This window comes from Brienomyrus brachyistius, chromosome 19, assembly GCF_023856365.1.
Source record: "Brienomyrus brachyistius isolate T26 chromosome 19, BBRACH_0.4, whole genome shotgun sequence".
Taxonomy (NCBI): Eukaryota; Metazoa; Chordata; class Actinopteri; order Osteoglossiformes; family Mormyridae; genus Brienomyrus; species Brienomyrus brachyistius.
Genome location: NC_064551.1, coordinates 21,185,693 through 21,198,895, shown reverse-complemented (window position 1 = coordinate 21,198,895; position 13,203 = coordinate 21,185,693). Strand labels below are relative to the sequence as shown.

General features: G+C 49.8%; 1 protein-coding gene across 7 annotated transcripts in view; it reads right to left on the bottom strand.

Moving 5' to 3' along the window:
- Window positions 1–13,203, bottom strand: part of LOC125714795 (nesprin-1-like) — a 133,906-nt gene that overhangs the window by 53,051 nt on the left and 67,652 nt on the right. For all 7 annotated transcript variants that reach the window (XM_048985768.1, XM_048985767.1, XM_048985770.1 and 4 more), the window contains 16 exons: window positions 12,281–12,448; window positions 11,769–11,945; window positions 11,226–11,369; window positions 10,214–10,339; window positions 9,893–10,069; window positions 8,935–9,200; window positions 6,567–8,727; window positions 5,456–5,793; window positions 5,001–5,145; window positions 4,566–4,784; window positions 2,853–3,133; window positions 2,483–2,648; window positions 1,882–2,037; window positions 1,452–1,604; window positions 516–698; window positions 82–219 (listed from right to left, as the gene is read on the bottom strand). In XM_048985768.1, the coding sequence (XP_048841725.1) occupies window positions 82–219; window positions 516–698; window positions 1,452–1,604; window positions 1,882–2,037; window positions 2,483–2,648; window positions 2,853–3,133; window positions 4,566–4,784; window positions 5,001–5,145; window positions 5,456–5,793; window positions 6,567–8,727; window positions 8,935–9,200; window positions 9,893–10,069; window positions 10,214–10,339; window positions 11,226–11,369; window positions 11,769–11,945; window positions 12,281–12,448 (4,998 nt within the window). The remainder of the gene's footprint in view (window positions 1–81; window positions 220–515; window positions 699–1,451; window positions 1,605–1,881; window positions 2,038–2,482; window positions 2,649–2,852; window positions 3,134–4,565; window positions 4,785–5,000; window positions 5,146–5,455; window positions 5,794–6,566; window positions 8,728–8,934; window positions 9,201–9,892; window positions 10,070–10,213; window positions 10,340–11,225; window positions 11,370–11,768; window positions 11,946–12,280; window positions 12,449–13,203) is intronic.

Genomic DNA, 13,203 nt, shown 5'->3' with positions numbered 1-13,203 from the left:
GAAAGTGCTAAGCAAGTCTGTTGAGAGTTAGTTAACGGTTGGCCATTACTATTATGGATATGTGCTCCCTGCAGGACCTACCTGGTATGTGTTTATCTGGTCCTGCAGCTGAGAGGAGGAGCTCCAGATCAGGCTATCCTTCACCACGGCCTCGGCTCTCTCTGTCCAGGCCATGACAAACTCCAGCATCTCGCTGAAGTCGTGTACGTGGGAGCCAGCCTGAGGGCAGATGTGTCATACCAGATATTTCTTTATATCAGGCCGAAAGAAACATTTCCTCATGCATATAAATGAGCTTCCAAACAGTTGAGTGAAGGCACAGTCATTAAATCAATTCGCCCAAATAAACAAGTAAGAGTCTTTTCTTTACAGTATGTCATACTTAACCAGCCAATCATTTCTTTTTTTGCAACTTCAGCAAGTTGGACTCAGTTTCTTAAGGACCTCGACACTAGTTGACCATTCTCCAGCAGGCCATCTCTCTCTGCGGCACCGAGGCGTCCAGGCCAGCTCACCTTCTTCAACCGTGCAGTTCTGTAGTCAGCCAGGCGCCCAGTGTGGTGGTGAATCTCCTTCAGCTTGGTGATGGCGTCCTTCAGCTGCTTCGATAACGTCGGGTTCTGCTCACCGAACTCTTGGACGGCGGCATCCAGCTCGGATAGGCTCCGCCCGCAGCTCTCTAGCTCCTCCTTTAAGGCCTGAGAAGAACATCGAACAGACTCTGCCTTGGCTGCTATGTGGAATTTTTCATGCAGGTTCACCTACACAGCTCAACCCAGGTATCGCCGCAATTACACAGCCGCTGAACGAACTCAAATTCTTTATAAGATCTCCTGAACAAATCCAGTATCTTTACAAAATCTACTGAACAAGCACAACATAATTGCAGGACCTAATGAACAAATTTAATATCTTTACAGGATCCACTGAACAAACTCAAGTTCTCCTGAACAAACCCAACATTTTTACATGATATACTGAACAAACCTGATATCTTTACAGGATCAAATGAACAAACTCAATACATTTATGTGATCTCCTGAACAAGCCCAACATTTTTATATGATATATTGAACAAACCTAATATCTTTAAAGGATCTACTGAACAAACTTAATACCTTAACAGGATCTACTGAATAAACCCAACATTTTAACATGATATACTGAACAAACCCAAGATGCTGCCTGAGACTTCAGCCTACATCTTTTAACCATAAATCGAGTTCATTGAACACTTCCCAGTTGTACTTATTGCCCTGCTAGCTCAATATTCCTACCAGTAAGAGTGGGAATAATGTGAAATAGTGATGCAACTAATGTTGGTAAAACCCAAGTCAAACAGTCAAGTGGTGCACCGGGACAATAAACCAGTTCCGAAGTGAGGGATTTTGAAAGAAACCAGCAATCTTCTTTGAACTCGACCCATTATGTCTCACACACCGCCTGCTCACCTTGGTTTCTTCTCTAGCTTGAGAGATATCTGGGGCCTTCTCCTTCAGCTTGACCGAGATGATCCTCATCTTCTCCGAGATGTCATGGATCCTGCAGCTGAAGTCCTCCCTGATGTCTTTGGTTTGCTGTATCTCTCGCTCCCTCGTCTGCAGCTATAAACAAATAACCCAGCAGAAAACCCAAAGTGTATTTTTAGTAAGTGATGGACTCTATTCGCCTTTCATTTATCAGTGTTAAATTCCAACTGGGTTGACCCAGAGACCGAATAAAACTACAACCACACCCATCAGGGGCTTCAAAATCTAATTTCTAACTATTTTTTTTCATGAAGATTTCACCCTTCTAATTTCTTTTCATGTTGACGTGCTGAATCACATGATTGGGTCAAAGCAGTCATTTTCCCAGCCAGTAGAGGAGAAGCTGTGGTACCTGCTCCTCCAAGGAGCCCAAGGTCAGCGTCACCTCGGCCAGCTGCATCGAGATCTCAGAGGGGAGGATGGTGTACAAGTCCAGGTACTTGCTCTGTTGCTGCTCTGTGATCCTCTCCACGTTCTGGCGGTGGGAGATCAACTTTCCATGCAGCACCTACAAGAGCAAGATGGCCGTTTAACACTTTACTCAGGTCATAAGGAGAACATCACCTATACTGCCTCTATCTGATCTGCCTTCTGAAAATGAAAGCATCACAGTTTTGATGGACTGTTTGGATCCAACAATCAATCACAGGGAATAACCCAGGATGAGGCAACAACCCATCACGGTCTGGTCTAAATTAACAACTTATCCAGTACATGGGCATCTTAGAAAGCACAGGGCACATGGCAGGGAATATTCTGGATGGGATTCCAGTGTCTCACAGAGAACACACCCACTCCCAAACGATGGACAATCCAGTTACATCATTAACTATTAATCACACTCTGATTCCTCATCCTGAGCATTTTAATGACTGTGCATCAGCTCCGGAGCCTCTTCTGACACAGAGAAGCAAAGCCAGTGCAGATGTACGGTTGCTGGCCGGGAGCAGCACCTCCAGCTCCTGTAGCATGGAGCCCTCGTCGGTCGCCAGACCAGGCAGCAGGCCCTGCGTGTCCTGGATCCAGGACTTCACCAGGCCCAGCTCGCGCTCCACCTCCTCACGTTCCTGAAGCTCCTGCTGCACCTGGGCCCTGGTCCTGCGCACCTGCTGCAGGAGGCTGGAGACAGGACAGGCCATTATCAATGTTTAGCACAGTGATCCAAGGGTCGGGATTTGAACTCAACACCCTGCGATGCTCCAGTTTCAACATTCCAAAGCATTACTATCAGCATTTAGCACGGTGGTGATCGGTGTGGCATGTGGCGTCACCGAGGTAATGCTCAGCCTTCTAAATGGACCACGGTCACATGTCATTCTCCACCTGTCATATCGCTCCTGCATGGCTCGGATCTCCTGCAAGCTGGGCAGCTCGTCCTCGCCGGACAAAGGCGTGGACACGGGCGTGGTCGGGGGTGTGGCCCTGGGCAGGTTGAGAGCATACTGGCACAGCAGGGCGAGGGCGGAGTGCTCCCGCTCCACCTCCTGTGTGAAGGAGTCATGGTACTCCAGCAGCGTCTGCAGGCCGGCCTTGGAGGCCTTCTCCACGGAGCCGTCGGGCACGCGGCTCTGAAGGTCCTCTGCCACCACCAGCACTTTCTCCATCTGGGCCAAGGACACACAGACTTAGACATGTACACAGCACATGTACATACACACACACACACACACACAGTCCTCTACTCATATCTTTGTGGGGACCATCCATTCATTTCTATGGGGAAAACCCTAATCCCAGCAATAATAACCTTAACCCCTTAACCCCTACCCAGCCCTAACCTTAACCATAAGTAACCAAATAAAATACGAATCTTTCTGGCATTTTCAGCTGTTTGATTGTAGTCACAGACTTTTATACAATTGAATTTCTCCTTGTGGGAACTGAGACTGAAAAAAATGCCACCTACAACATCAAAATAACAGGTTTTTATCACATTGAGGGTACTTAGTCCCCACAATATAATACATACATAAACAAACTCCCCCCCCCCCCCCGAGGGGCATAAGAGTCATCTAAAAACTACCACAACCTGCAGATATACCAGCACAGTTAGGAAGCAGGGTGTCTTGGCGCACTGCAGATGTTAAGCATCTCTGTGCCCGAAGGACAAATCCCTAAAGCTCCACACTGATATTAAGTAAGATTTCCCTGTCTGTTATTGTACTGAGTCATATTTCACACTGAGCATGACCAACACGGCATGCAGACAATGTACCTGGCAAACAAAGTCGGTTTTATTTAAAAAAATGTTCCACTGAAGTCAATGCTAAATGACATTGTAAGTACAGATACTGGATCTGAGAGGCTGCCACTAAGTTACATGACTGCTTGGGCGTCACGCCATGATCTCATTTCCTCTGAATGTCTCAGAAAGCCTGTGGGAACTCTGGAGTTGTGCAATGTTTTTCCCAACCCGAGCTTCCATTACATCATGCGATTCCTGATGATGTTTGGTGTTGCTTTCGGGTTCCTGAAAGCTAGGCTAAGCTAACATTAAGAAGACACCCTGGCAAGGAACCACATTTTCGTAGAAAGCTTATTGCAGCTAAGAAGAAAAAATGCGATCTGTGATGCACTGTAGATATGAGAGTAACAGATTTTGTGTATAAGGATTCTATTGTTAACCTTAAAGATTCGCAAAGGGACATCGCTTCATCACAAAGAACACATACATGGTGGGCTGGATTTGAACTTTGAATTCAGGAAATGAAAGGCAACAGTGTTACACACCAAGCCATCATGCCTCTCTTAGCAAACATGATAAAGCAGTTTTGTCTATGTCTGGGGGGCCAATCTGATCCGCAAAGGGCCGGTGTGTATGCGGGTTTTTGGGATAACCTTTAGGTCACCTGTTCACAACCAGGTGTGAGGACTCTTCAGCCAATCAGTCCTCTAATTAGTAATCGAATTAGGGAGTCGCAGCTAAAACATTGCACACACAGCGGCCCTTTCTGGGTGAGATTGGCCACCCCTGGTATATGGTATATGACCAAACCAACATGAAGGCACAAGGCCAAGCTGCCCCCAAATGAACACCTTCTCCTGGAAGTTCCTCCACTCGTGTGCCGTGGCCTCCAGGATCTTCTCCTGGCCTCGTGCGACGGTACGCAGCCGCGTCCAGCGTTGCCTCGCCGCCACCACCGACCGGCCAACGGCGGCCCTGCTGGCATCGCTGGCAACACGTGCCAGCTGGGCTGCACGCTCCTCCAGACCGACCAGCCCGTCCTGGAAGCTGCTCACCACCAGCACCAATGCCTGCAGGAGAGGTGACGAGCTCAGATATTCTCTCAGTCCTGTAAAGTCCTGAGCAGACATGGTTTCTTATCCATTTATAATAATATGGACTTTAAAAAAAATAATAATAATAAATTCTGGTTATATGCCTTTCATTTGACAACGCATTTCCTTCCTGGAACATGACACGTGAAAATCATAGATCTCCAATGCTTCCTGTCTCAGTGATTGTCCCACCTTGTGCTCCTGCAGCTTGTCTTCCGCCTCCTGCCAGGTGCCAGCTTTGGCTGTGGAGAACTCCGCTAGCTTCAGCTCTGCCTCGTTCATCTGGCCGACCACCTCCTGCCTGGCGTCCTGGTAGGCCCTCCACTGAGCTATACAGCTGAGGACAACACAGGAGTCAGAGGCAGTCGCTCTTCTAAGGGGACCCCACCAACAACCTGACATTCTGGCTCCATGAAACCCCGATGATCTCTAGTTAAATTCATCATTCCCCCCAAGACTGCATCTGTGCTTTCTCTGGTCCTACTACTCTGGTCTGGCACCTACAGCTCAGCACGTCTCCATTAGAAAATCTTCTCTGTATAAAATGGCTTTTCAATATGCCGGAGTGCAATTTCAATCCACGTCACTTTACGTTTTCGTAGACAACCACTGATCTGCAAGTTTCTTGTCCTGATGGCATCCTTAACCTGTTCAAGACGTCCAGGTGATCCTGCAGCTGGGTGTTGATCTCCTCTCCCCTCTGCTGTGCCACCGCTGCCTTCTGCCTCAGCAGCTCGCTGGTCCCGGGGCCAACTAGGGACTCCAACCGGACAGCCAGTACCTCCATCTCCTCTAGGCGGCCCAAGAAGCCGTGCTCAGCGGCTGCGACTTCCGCTTGCCGCTGAAGGGCCTCCTCGCAGCTCTCCACATCCACTCCGAGGCTGGCCTCGTTTAGCAGGGCCTGGGCCTCGTCCAGCCACCCGCTGGCCGCCTGCGTGGCTGAGTGGTGCTCCTGACATAGCGCTGCAACCTGCTTCAGAGTGGCCTGCGCAGGGGAAGAACTGAGCTTACAGCCGGAAAGTTCCAGAACAGGATGGTCAGTTGCTCGATTGACAGGCACTTTATTCCTAAGCTACTTCTGTATGTTACAGTTTTACCCATTTGTACTTTGGTATCTCAGTATTTGTAGCTTATACATTACCATGTTCTAAACTTTCATTCATGGATTTATAGCTTGAAACTTAGTTTAAACTGATCCGGTAGGCTTGGGTTGTATGAGTGTTACGGTATAGCCCAGTATTTAGAAATCCTGAAGGTACTATTTTTAATACCATAAAAATTACAGACGGTCCCCTTTCTATGAAACTGATGTGTTGCATGGTGTTAGTGGTGACTGAAGACTCATTGTAAAAAAAAAAACACGTCAATGAATGAATGTGTAGATGAATGCCACAAAAACAAAATGCGCTGTGAATGCGCCGTAAACTGTTGCAGCCTGCACCGGCATACGTGAAACCTAGTGCACGTGATCTCACTCTCCAAGAAGAACTAGTGCACGTGGTCTTTTTTACTCATCAACAAGAAGGTCCCTTTCCATGCTGATGAGCCCGTTTAGACTATTGCCGATTCCAGAGTTTAAAGTAGGCATACGGGGTGAAAAGTCTAGAAGACGGTATGAAAAAAATTATACCGCACAAACCTTTGATGCAGTTAATATCAAGATAATCAAATTAATACATTTATTCAAGAAGGACAACGATTGGACTCCAACCACTTACCACGGCGAATGACATGGTCAGTCTGATTACTGAGCCTCACCTGCTTATCACGTATTTCTTGTTGGACTTCCACCTCCATCCTCGCTATCTCCACCAGACTATCATCCACGTAAGGAGGCACCAGCTCATTGACATTGTTGTACTTCTGCTTCTCCCTGCTGCTCAGGGCAGCCACAATCTTCATCCTGGACTGTACCTCCTCCTGTACCATCTGTTGCCTTCTTATCTCTTCCTGCACCTTCTGTACTTTCATCTCCCGCACCATAGTTACATCTAAATTGTCCTTTATTTGCTGGAGCCAGTCCAGGGTCCTTCTCACCTCCGCTTGAAAATCTGCACTCTCCACGAAGCGGTTCTCACATTCTGTAATCCGTTCTCCTACCGTCGACTGGAGGAGCTGCAGCTCTTCCTGCCACGTGTTTGCCTGCTGTCTACAGGCTTGGTGCTCAGCCTGGTCCAGGTGAGGGGTGAGAGTCTCCATTAACTCCACCACCCTCTTTAAGATAGAGCCAGCGCCCTGAAGGCTTCCTGTCAGTGCGTGGAAGTTCTTCAGTCTTTCCTCACCCGGCTGAGTTTCAGCACTAACTTTGGCCAGCTGGTCTTTTGCAGCCTTTATCTCAGAGTCCAACTGCATGGCAAGAACTCTGTGCTCTTCAAAACATTCCAGTGTGCTGTCCAAACGTGCCACTCTCTGTTCGATAAGCCTCTTCAGTCCATTGTGAAGGCTCACCAACTGGGCCATCTCCTCGGGCCTCCAGGGCTGACCCGTGCTGCGGAAGCCCTCTTTCTTCTGGTTCAGCTCATTGACGGCTAGGTTCAGGTCTGCCAAGTCACTAAGGAGAGACCTATAATCATCCCGAAGCTGGGCGATGTCTTCTGCCTTCAAGCCTACCGGTTGCTTCCCCAAGAATATGAACTGATCCTCAAGTTCCTTCAATGCCTTGTGTGTCACTTCAATGAAGGATGCATACTCCTTGCGGGCAAGAATGGCCTGCTGGATTTTTTCCCGCTTTTCTTTAGCCAAAGCTAAAATGTTATTGTACTGCTGTGGGAGAGCATTGAGCTTTTCATCCAGGTAACAGTGGTCGACCTCATTAAGAGTGGGGAGTATCTCCTGCCCGGCTCTCTGGACGATGAGCAAAAGATTCTCATATTCTGTGGCCTGTTCCAGTATCTGCTGGTACTTCACAAGCTGCACGTGCAGCTCCGCGTCGCCGTTCATGAGGTTGATTTCAGGAAACGTCACAATATCTGCCTGTTTCAACCATTGGCAGGTTTTATCCAGGTCCACCTTGAAGTACTTTCTGGACACGAGCATCTTCTCGAGCTCTTGCAACCTTTGGGTACACTTCTGCAGAGCCGTCTCGAAGACGTTCTGCAGCTCCTGCAGCTTCGCCATGATCTCCACCTTCTCATCCTCAGTAGCATCCTTTATCAAATCCCGTCCCTGGGACCAGAGGGAGGTGAGCTCACTTTGGTAGGCCCTGAGGCTGCTCTGGACACCGCGGCACACCCTGACCTGTTTGCTAAGGTCATCGGGCAGAAGGCCGATGTGATCCTCAGCTAATACCTTTCTCTCGTTCTGCTGGACCCAGGAGGTAGCCTGGCCCACGGCTAGCAGAAACTGTGTTCTCTCTGTAAATGCTTTGCTCAGATACTTCCTCCGCTGGACCACCTTTGCACTCAGGCTTTCCACCTCAGCCTGAGTGTCCGAGATGAGCTGCTGTAGTCGCTGTCGTTCGTTCAGGCCCAAATGGGCCAGCACTCTGTCCGCGTCCGATACAGCCTGGACTAGCAGCAGCTGCTTGGCCTCCAGCTCGCTGCAGACGCTCAGGTGGTCAAAGAGGAAGCTCTGAGCCAGCTCGGGGGGCGGACTCATCTTCATGGCTTGGGACAGGGTGGGCTGCTGCTCCTCTGCCCACTCCCGGGCCTCCCTCAGCCTGGACTCCACCTGGCTCATGTCCTCTAGGGTGAGGGCAGATTCCTGGATCTTCTTCTCAATGAGGCCCTCCAGTTGGGCCCAGCGCTGCTCAAAATGGCTGACCTGCTCCTTTACCAGCTCCTTGTCGTCCAGATTCAGCCGCTGGATGACCCTCTGCCTGTGCTCCTTAAGTTCATCGAGAGTGCTCCTCTGGTCCTCCAGCGTCAACGCCAGCTTCTTTAGAGCCTCTAGATGTTCTGAAGAGCTCTCAGTGTCTGTCCTGAAAAGCAAGCACACAACCAAGATCTAATTCAGAAGAAGGCAAGAAAGCGAAATGAAAAATCAGCAATGTAAAAAATTAGAAATGCGACACAGAATCCATGCGGATGAAATGGTTCCATCACCACCTAACATGGACTATTTTAGAAGGAGAAGAATCATGCCACCATTAAAACAACTGTAGATGAAATTGAATCTGTGAGCTCACCTGGCCAGGTTGTCCCACTGCTTGGACACCTGCTCAAACAGAAGCTCCACAGTGTTGATGCAGTTATGGTAGTCCTGTGTCCTCCTGAGATCCTGCTCTGTTTGGCCCAGCTGCTCGTCGGCCTGCTCACACAGCTCTAGCCAGGTGCAGCTGAGCCGCTCCACCTCCGCATGCTCCGGTGAGTTCAGCCCCTCCGTCAACCGGCTCACGTTCGCCGTCATCCGAGCCAGGGTGCTCTGCTCCTCCTGTAGCCGCAGGCGGAACTCCTGTAGGGCAGAGGGGTGACTGTAGCTGGGGCAGCAAAGCTGTGGCTAACATTACAACTGAATACAATTCTGGCCAACAGGGTCATGCCTTGCTTATTGTGATGTAATCAGTGTAATCTGAATATCATTAATTTCTCCACTGGAAAGGAAGCTTTCCTACAGCCTCTGGGTCGTGCGAGTGTTACTTACACAGAAATGTTTTGAGGCCAGAACGAAAAATGATTGGTTCAGAGAGATAACCAATCAGATTGTAGAGGAGGTGGGTCCACATCCAGGCATGACACACACGCACAACTACAGGCAATTTTGCAATTCTAATTAACCCCAGCATGTTTTTGGACTGTGGGGGGAAGTTAGAGTACCTGGAGGAAACCCCATAACACCACATGGAGAACATGGAAAACTCTACACACATGGAACCATGGCAGAGACTCAAACCCCGGTCCCAGAGGAGTGATAGAACAGTGCTACCCACTGCACCATCATGCCGGTCCCCTTATAGAACTTTCAGTTCCTTATTTATTTTTTTTACTTTTATTGTTTTTACAATTTTTTGTTTTGGCAAAGTTCACCACCTTTCATTTCACTACAGGTAATAGTCTGACTTAAAGTCTGACTTAAATGCGACAAAGAAAACCCTTGAATCCCTTGAACTGAGCGTTGGGTTCTTATAAGGAGAAGCCGACCAGTACCTGCGTCTGGACCACCACGTTCTCGGCGATCTTTATCTCCAGCTCGGCCGGCCTTCTGCTGAGGTTCTGCAGCTGCTGCTCCATCTCCTGGAAGTGAGTTTCCAGCTCAGATCTCTGCTCCTTGATCTCCTTCCAGTTCTCAGCCAGGTCCTGGGAGTCAGACATCCTCTTCTCTATCTGGAAATGAAGTCAGAGCGGGTGTGAGCTACGCTTGTGCCGGAGGACCGTGTGCAGATCTTGCGATAGCCCTCTGGAAGATGTCCCGTGGAATGAGGCTGTCGTTTCCGCGATGAATGGCTGAACGTCAGTCTGCTGGCTCACCATGAGCTTGACCTGCTGGATCTTGGCTGCTGTGTCTCTCACCGCTTGGTCAGACAGGTCGCAGACCGAACACACCAGGTCCAGGTAGGTGCTGCCCTGTTCCTGGAGGGCTCTGTCATGCTTCACCTATGCAGGTAGTCACATATCAATCACTCAATCAATCAATAAAAGTACATGTATACAGATATACTATGCAGGGAAATGGTTTGTTGCCTAGTTCTAAGACTGAAACAAGGATTTATTTATACTGAAATAAAGTATAAAGAGACAAGACATTAAATGATAAACATTAAATAACAGTCATAAACATCACAAATAGTGTGCAATATGCAATATTCATTCAGTCGCATGTTTACTTTTTTCTTATCTATACAGATTTGATGAACAGGATCTTTACTTTTTTCTGAATCAGTAAAAATCATCAACTGATTCATTTATGCTACCAATATTTTTGCTTATAAGCTTCAGACTGAATAGTTTGACATTAAAAATGGAAGAAATAAAGCCTTAGATTGCTTGTTCCTTTCTTGAGTGAGATTATTACCTGGTTACATCTGATTATCACTGGTTACATCACTGCTTCCCATTGGATTGTGGGAGAATGAGACAAACAGTGGCTGGCAGTGCCTAACAATCGCCCATGGGAGTTTTACTTACACAAAAATGTTCTGAGGGCAGAACGAAAAATGATTGGTTCAGAGAGATAACCAATCGGACTGTAGAGGAGGTGGGTCCAAGCCACTAGAGTAGGCGGGACCAGTCAATCAGATATCTTGCCCTCAGTACATTTTTGTGCAAGTAAAATTCCCACAAGCCTAACAATCACACTTATTTTCTTCCATTTGCTAAAACCAAAGCTCATATTCCAAAAACTATTTAAACGATATGATAAATGTTAGTTTGTGTCACAAATGCAAATGTCATAAAATGATGTTATCCTGAGGCAAAGTTTGCTAGAAGTTCATTTTTCACGTGACTTCGGTCTGCTCGTGTTCAGCTGGAGGTGGCTGACCTGCTGCAGCGCCTCCTGCAGGCTGACGGGGGCCTGTGCATGCCGTAGCTCCTTCTGCACTGAGGCCAGCCAGGTCTGACATTGCTGCAGGGTGTCCTTATGGCTCACGTGCTTCTGGAGCTCGCGGTCCAGGCTCTGGTACACCTACACACACACACACACACACACACACACACACACAAAACAGACCAAATACTTGTCACTTCTTAGCACTTGCTGCTGGAAACATAAGGCTGCACAAATCAGGATCTGTCCAGAAGAAGACTTGGAATGCACCATATGGAGAATTTGCAACGGACCACCTGGCTGGACTGGTCCATTACTGAACATCTGAAGAGCGTATTCACAACCACAGAAAGTAATGCAGGACTTAATGCCAGCCTACACACTCACACAGAAAGTGACACCATTCGGCAACATAAAGCAGGATATAATACCAATCTGTTACATTATGGGTAGTGAGCATATGGCTGTGAAGCTGCTTTTCATAAGAATGGCTGAGCGGATGGGGTGGGGGGAGGTGCCTGGTGGAGGAGTACCCACCCGCTGGGCGGTGCTGCAGATGGCTGAGTAGCTGTCCCGCGTGCCCTGCTGGTGTGCCTGAACCTGCTGCTGGACTTTGGCCTGCAGATGGTCGCTGCAGCTGGCCACCAGATCGTCCCCTAGCTCCTTCAGGCTGCTCAAGCGCTCCTCGAAACCAGCAATCTCCTCCATGATGGCCTACATGGAGGAGAAGATGGGGCTGGGGATTAATGCGGGGATTGGAGGCTGGCTGTGCTGAGAGGGAGCGAGCTTTTTGGCAAGCTAACCTTAACTCGCCTACTAACAAGTAACTTCCTGAAGAGACCTGAGGTATAAATAGAAAACTGAAGGAGCACAGATGTAGAACTGAATGACATCATTTTTCTACACAATGTATTCATCTTGAAATGTATTCATCTTGCTGTCCCGCTCTCAGCAGCCAATAAGATCCAAGGATTTTCATGCATCAGGATTGGCCATTAATGGCCGGATGGGTGGTCACAAGGGAACGCATTCAGCCAACTGGGTGTCACCTTGTGCGCGGCCAGCTGCTGTGTAGCCCCCTCCATGCTGCCGCTCTGGGCGGGGTCGAACGCCACCATGCGGCTTGACATCTGCAGCAGCCACCTCTCCACCTCCTGCAGCTCCAGGTTGTAAGCCTCGTGTTCCTTCACCTGCTCCGCCAGGCTGACCACGTGGGCCTAGCACAGACACAAGGTGGCGTTAGTGTGCTCCCCAAGTACTTGCGATTCCAGCCAGGTGTCCATGTCTGGCCCCGCCTCCCCCGCGTCCGCATCTGGCCCCACCTTCCGCATTTCTGCATCTGGTCCTACCTCCCCCATGTCCACACCTGGCTCCGCCTCCCCCATGTCCACACCTGGCTCCGCCTCCCCCATGTCCACATCTGGCCCTGCCTCCCCCATATCCACACCTGGCCCCGCCTCCCCCATATCCGCACCTGGCTCCGCCTCCCCCATGTCCACATCTGGCCCTGCCTCCCCCATATCCACACCTGGCCCCGCCTCCCCCATATCCGCACCTGGCTCCGCCTCCCCCATGTCCGCACCTGGCTCCGCCTCCCCCATGTCCACATCTGGCCCTGCCTCCCCCATATCCGCACCTGGCTCCGCCTCCCCCATGTCCACACCTGGCCCCGCCTCCCCCATATCCGCACCTGGCTCCGCCTCCCCCATGTCCACATCTGGCCCCGCCTCCCCCATATCCACACCTGGCCCCGCCTCCCCCATATCCGCACCTGGCCCCGCCTCCCCCATATCCGCACCTGGCTCCGCCTCCCCCATGTCCACATCTGGCCCCGCCTCCCCCATATCCACACCTGGCCCCGCCTCCCCCATATCCACACCTGGCCCCGCCTCCCCCATATCCGCACCTGGCCCCGCCTCCCCCGCATCCGCATCTGGCCCCACCTTCCGCATTTCTGCATCTGGTCCTACCT